The 6555-nt window shown below is 44.5% G+C and overlaps 1 protein-coding gene across 1 annotated transcript; it reads left to right on the top strand.

The window, feature by feature from the left end:
- Positions 1-1683: 1683 nt before the first annotated feature.
- On the top strand, positions 1684-4789 carry LOC129339006 (uncharacterized). The gene is made up of 2 exons (XM_054993597.1): positions 1684-1810; positions 3239-4789. The coding sequence occupies exon 2, from the start codon at positions 3250-3252 to the stop codon at positions 4285-4287; it is 1038 nt and encodes a 345-aa protein (XP_054849572.1). The 5' UTR covers positions 1684-1810; positions 3239-3249; the 3' UTR covers positions 4288-4789.
- The last annotated feature ends 1766 nt before the right edge of the window (positions 4790-6555 follow it).

Here is a 6555-nt window from a genome sequence, read left to right as displayed (position 1 = left end):
GGCAAATTTAAAAATGTATTGTAACTGCAGCGTTTCTCCTGTTGGTAGTTAGAGGGTTTCATTCATGAAGGTAATCTAAACACAGACGTGTGAAATTACCATTGCACAGAATATTTTGTGTGTGCATAACTTGGGGGGATATTTACAATGGCTAGTGTACTTTTCTGCAGGGTAACTCATATTCTGCATTCACACAAACATGCACACACTTTTATTTCATTCTTTTTGGACCTGTGTTTTGCATAACAGAGCTTTTTATAAGTTAAGGCTTTAATTTAGAATATTATGGGATATTATTACATGACACTTACTCTGCTCCTGCTATATTCCTCTGCATGATTTTCACACCACTGGACTGTCCTGTCCCTCTGGCAGTCAGTTTTCCCAGGTCACAATACTTGGACTGTCTGTACCCCAACCCCCATGAAACCATTTATCGTTTTGCCAATATGCAGAATTAGACAGCTAGAAAAGTGGAAGTTTCCCACATTTGAATTATGTTTTTACTATAATTCCTCTTGTTCAGATATCGCATTCACACCAAACGGTACACAAAACACTACAATGCACCAGAAAACAGATTTACTTCCACTCTCACTCAACTTACAGCTACAGCACACAAGGGCACAAATCTCCATGGCACAGCCAAACTTCCCGTGAAGTACACAAAGTCTTTCCTTAAAGAGAAAAATGTTGAACCATATAAAGTTTGTTCATTCGTTTATTTAGTTATTTATACAGTGTTTTTTCCCCATAAGGGAGGACTGAAAGCAACGGACAGCAGCTTTCCCTCACCCTCCATTTTACGTTCACAACAGCCCCCTGAGGTAGGCTAGGCTAAGAGAGTGCGATCTGAAGGTCACCCACCAAACAGGCCTTTAGATGATGTAGCCCTGAAAGCCAAGACTACAGATCCCACCCCAACCTCTAAAGGTGTCAAAGAAGCAGGGCCAGACTGAGGGGGGCAAGGGGTAGCTGCCAGCCACCGGTAGCACGCAGGCGGCCTCCCAGCCCCCCCCCCACTGCCTTTCACTTGCGCTGCAGGACAGGGGTGGCAGGCTTGCCGCGGGCCCCCTGTCCTGTGGGGCAGGCAAAAGGCAGCACAGGGGGCTGGGAGGCCACCCACACTGTTCACCCACCCCCTGTCCTGTGGGGCAGGTGAACAGTGCGGGCAGCTTCCGAGCCCAGCCCCATGCTGCCTCCGCCAACTCGCAGTGCACCAGGGCACCCAGCTTGCCGCAGGGCAGCACGCTCCACCCTGTATGATGATATCACAAGAAGCGACATTATCACGCAACCCCGGGAGCATGCACGCACTATGCGCACATGCGAGGGGCCAGACTTGGGTTGCCCTGGGCACCAGCAACTCTAGATCCAGCCCTGCAAAGAAGGTTCTCTTTTATCCACTTATTTATTCAATCTTTACACTGATATCATTAAAGCAGTTTCAGGATCACCCTGTACCCACCCTCAGTAACCAAGATCTTTCCACTCTAATTTATGCTGATGATACTGTGCTACTATCTCGTACATTGATAGGATTGAAACGCATGCACAAGGGCGATGCAAGATTCTCAGCAGAGAGGCCACCCCCATTATGACAGATCAGGACACAGACAGGCAGAGCCCTGAATCCAGCTCCCCCTCCCTCTCTTCCCCGCCTCATATTAAATAGCTGACTGCTGTTTCCACACACCCTTCTGCCTCCCTGCCATCCTCTAACTGCTCTGTGGTTCTGTTCAGAGCCAAAGAAACTCACAAGGAGACAAGACCTGCAGACAAAAGCATCTCTCAGAACATTTTGAAAAAGGTAAGTTTTATTTTCAGACTAGAAACAAAGCCTGTTGTGCAGATAAATACAACAGGCTCTAGAAAGCTGGGGTTGGGGGGGCTGCTGGGGGGGTTGGGGGGGGCTTTCAGGTGGAGGGGCAAGGGCGGTCTGAGGAGAGCTGAGAGGCAGAAGGCCAAAGGAAGAAAAAGAGGGACATTGGAATGTTTTAAAAAGTTTATTCCAAAACTCTGTTTTTAAAAGGTCTGTGGTAGAGGGGCTGTCCTCTCTGTCTCTATTTTTCTTAGCTAGAATGATTTTCCTGTCTCTTCATTTTATGGGATTTGGGGTTGGGGAGATTAAGCTTTGAGAGAATTGCCTTCGATGTTCCACCTCTGTTTTTTCCTACCTCTTTAAACTTTTTAAAAAAATCCTGACTTTATTTTTGGGAGGAATGGGCACTCTAAAAACTCTTTTTTTCAACTTTTTGCTCTGAGTAAAAATGGGGGAAGGGAAGCAACAGACCCCCTTTTTTCATCACACAGATGTCTCTCTGCTGCTGAGAAATCAGAGTGCTAAAGACAGGAGGGGGGGGTTTCTACGGCATGCTTGCTTTTTTCCAGCAACAGAGAGAAAAAGAGGTCTAGGAGCCAAACTACACGAGATGCTCGGCACGTGTCCTATACGTGTCAGGTTCCCACAAGATACCTTGGGAAGGGAAAACCCAAGAGAGCTCTGCAAAAATCTGCTCCCTTTGGGTTTTCTTTGATGGTAAGAAATTTCACTGAAAGAGGAATGTTTAAAGCCTGTTTCAGTTTTCCTCCAGGGGTGATGGGGGCAGAGCAGAGTGGATGGCTCTCTCTCATACTGGGAAACAGGTCTCCCTCCTCCCTCACTTTCATATTAATATGCCCACTTAATGCTACAGCCATATACTTTACTCATTGATGGTAAATGATTTTACATAAACAGGAATGTTTAAAGCCCGTTTGAGTTTTCCTCCAGGAGCTAGGGGCCCGACTACAATTCCCAGGGGAACTTGCAAGAAACTAACACCTGCAGAACATGTGCTGGATGTCTCGTGTAGCTTGGCTCTCGCTTCAAACCCTTCAAAACAGCCCCAGACTTTTACGCCAATTCCCTCCAGCCCACTCCCTTAAAAAAAAAAAACCTGATATTTACATTCTCAGAGGACGCTGAGGATGCCCCATCTTCACAGTTGAGGTGAGAGCTACATTTTGAAATGTATTCTTCTACACATTTGTAGAGCTCCATGTTTGCAGAAAGACCTACTTGCCTGCGGGTGGCTATTTCTCTGCCTTATTGATAGGAACAAGACCATTAACTTTGCTATTGTGTTCAACATACTAATAAGTCATGTTCCTAACTGTGCCCATAAAGCAGTAAGAGACGTTGATTCCTTTTGCACTCTATTCTGATGTAATTTGATTTATTGTTCTTGATTCCTAGGATCAAACACCATGCCTTATGAAATAGTTCCCAAGAGCAAAGCTCCAGGAGTTGATTTCTGCGGGGTCGATGAATATTATTACATCGTCCGCTCCGACCTGGGCTGCTACATGAGGTCAACCAATTTCAATGAGGGCAAAGACCTATACGTCTTTAGCCTGCACAATTCTTGCCAGGGCGGAGATCACTACTTAGCCGACGAGAATGATCGCTTCTACATCATCAAAGGAGACAGCTATCGCCGTGTCACTGATATGCACCAGGACGACGATGCGGTCGTGTTCACCCTCCATCCCAACTGTCAAGGAGGGGATCATTACCTGTCCGCCTTCGGTCACTTCTACATTATTTTTCAGGAGAAAGGCATTTACCGCAAGGTCACTGATCTGAATACAGATGGAGATGCAGTTGAATATACCCTTCACCCAGACTGCAAGAACGGCCTTTATTACTGGGGTATTAAAGATTACTACTACTTTTTAAAACCTCATGATCAATGGGGCATCCAGTACTTTAGGTGCACCAACTTCCATGAAAAAGAAGATCCACATACGTATTCCTTCCATGAAACCGTGGTCCCCTTTCTCCCAGGAGGCCTGGCTGTTGTTCATGGTGCGTGTTTTGGTAAATGGGAGGTTATCAAGACCATCTCCAATGATTCTGACAGTCCCATCACTTGGAACAAGAAGATCACTAAGAAGGTGGGATGCAACAAGTCGAAGATGAAGTCCGTGGAGAATCACTGGAAGATAGGGATGACTGCCTCATATGAGTCTGGAGCCCTTGCTGAATCATTGGCCAAGTATCAGTTCAGCGTTTCCACCGAACATGGTGGGAGTAGTGTCCAAACCGAGTCGGAAGACTGGAGTGATGCCACAGAGGTGGAAGAATCAGTTAATGTGACCCTGGAGCCCAAAAGCCAGTTGTACATATGGCAGTACCAGCTGGGCTTGGGCAGGGAGCCCATCTTGTTCTGCCGTGACATGAAGTTTACGAAGGATGCCACTCCACCCACAACTATTCCTCTGCCACCTTCTTCTGCTAAGTAATGGAAAGGCAGGAGTGCTGAAAAGTTTGCTATATTGGTTGCTTTTAATAAAGGTGAGGCCGATTAATAATTAGGATCTATAGAAATCGCAGAGGCTTAGGTGACTTTAGCTGTTAGGTATGTAGAGAAAGTAGAGCTAAACATTCAGCTTGGATGTGATTATTTTGATTATTGTGTAACTGTTGAGTGTGCCTAACATTCCTGAGTAGCATTAAGATTCATAGCCATCACTACGTACATCTAATTACCTCTAGATTAAAGGCTTACAAATGCTTCATGTTATTTGCTTTATTTACAAATATGCTGGTAGGCAAAGTTTTGTGTGATGGAAGTGGTCCCTTCAGTATACTTACACATCTTCAGATGGACAACTGTTCTTCCCACTCCACCCATGCCCCATTTGCTATAACCTTGCCTTGTTTCTGCTATACTGTTTATAATCTTTACTTTGTTATCATGTTGATCAGCAAATTAAATTAAAGCAAGCATTTCTGGAAAAGAAACATACGGTGTTCGACATTTTATGCTTATTCTTTTGCAAAACCCTGTCAAAACAGATAGTTTCAAATAATCAATGCTGGCTGCCTTCCCCCCCCCAACCCAAAGTTTAGGTGCGGGTGGTTCATTGTAAGAGTTCCGATTATCAAGATTTCATTTCAGTCCAAGCCTGGGGACTGGCCTATTGGAGACTAGGGTTGCCAACACCGGGTTGGGAAATTCCTGGAGATTCCAGGATGAAACCTAGGGACAGCGGGGTTTGGGGAGAGAGGAACCTCAGCAGGATATAATGCCATAGAGTCCACCTTCCAAAGCTGCCATTTTCTCCAGGGGAACTGATCTCTGCCATCTAGACAGCAGTAGCAGTTCTGGGAGAATTCCAGGCCTCACCTGGAGGTTGGCAACCTTCCAGGAGACAGTTTTTTAAGTTTTATTTTATTTGAAAAGAAAAAAGTGAACATAAGAATAATACACAGTGCATAAAATAACATGAGCAAAATATGTAACAGTACATAGACTACAGAAACAATATATATTAGCATGTTACACTACAAACTGTTTCTCCTCTCCATGCCCTTATTTACATATACTCAACATTTTAAAATATTAAAATGTTTTTCTTAATTTTCAGCAACATATTCAAAAAAGCCTTTCCATTTTTTCTGAAATTCTAAGATGGGTCTGTTATGCATAAAAGTTAATTTAGCCATAGATGAATATTCGTACAATTTGTTCATCCATTCAGTCACATCTGGACAAGATTCTGTCTTCCATTTTGTTGCATACACTACTCTTGCTGCCCTCACCATATATTTAAAAAGTTCACTGTGTACTTTCATAATATGTCTAGGGAAAATATTTTAACAACATATTTTTGGATTCAGCACAAAGCAAACGTTGTGCATCTCCCCATGTATTTGTATCCGATATTTTCTTGCCTTCTTACATGTCCACTCCATATGACAGAATGTTGCATCTGTACACTGACATTTCCAACACTTCCTTCTGTAATCATTATTGGTTTTTGCAATTTCCTTAGAAGTAATATACCAACCTATTGGAGACAGATTAAACACAGTCAGGCAGTATTTGTCTGATCATAACCATGATAGCGGAGCAGAAGGCAATGAAACAGGATGCATAAGAATACAATAATTTTTTTAATACTCCAGAGAACATATGTGGCTCACTTTGGAAATGGAATGTCTTATCTGGTCCATTCTAAAGCAGCAATACCTAAACAAATCTCAGAAGGGCCCCTCCCCAACTGGACTCCCTACAAAACAAGTAGAAATAGTAACTAATGTTGAATTATCAACATTCTGTAAACATCAAGGCTCCTAATTCTGCTGCCTGCACCCCATGACTTTCTTTAGGGGCAGTAACCCAGTGGCTAAATCTATTTGACACTAATTTTACCCTTAGTAATAATAATCCTATAACATAATTGTGTTAGTGGGTTTCCGACGACTCATATTTATCCTGGTGTGCCTGCACGGGAGCACCAGGATAAAAAGTGCATAGTTGAACACAGCCTCCAGAGGGCGCCGCTGGCAGCGGATGGCCAGGTGAGCCTGCCCAGCCCTCTGCCACTGGACTATGTAGCCCACCTGGAGGAGGAGGGCGGCGCAGTAAGAGTGATGCATCTGTGTGCCCCGCTGCAGCCGGGGTGACCTGCACTCAGCAGAGCTGGGGCAATGGGTCAAGAGCGATGTGCTTCCACCCTGCAAGCCCTGGTGGAGCCGAAGCGCACCACTCTCAGCAAAGTCAG

This window comes from Eublepharis macularius, chromosome 12, assembly GCF_028583425.1.
Source record: "Eublepharis macularius isolate TG4126 chromosome 12, MPM_Emac_v1.0, whole genome shotgun sequence".
Lineage (NCBI taxonomy): Eukaryota > Metazoa > Chordata > Lepidosauria > Squamata > Eublepharidae > Eublepharis > Eublepharis macularius.
This window is presented reverse-complemented; position numbering and strand designations above follow the sequence as displayed.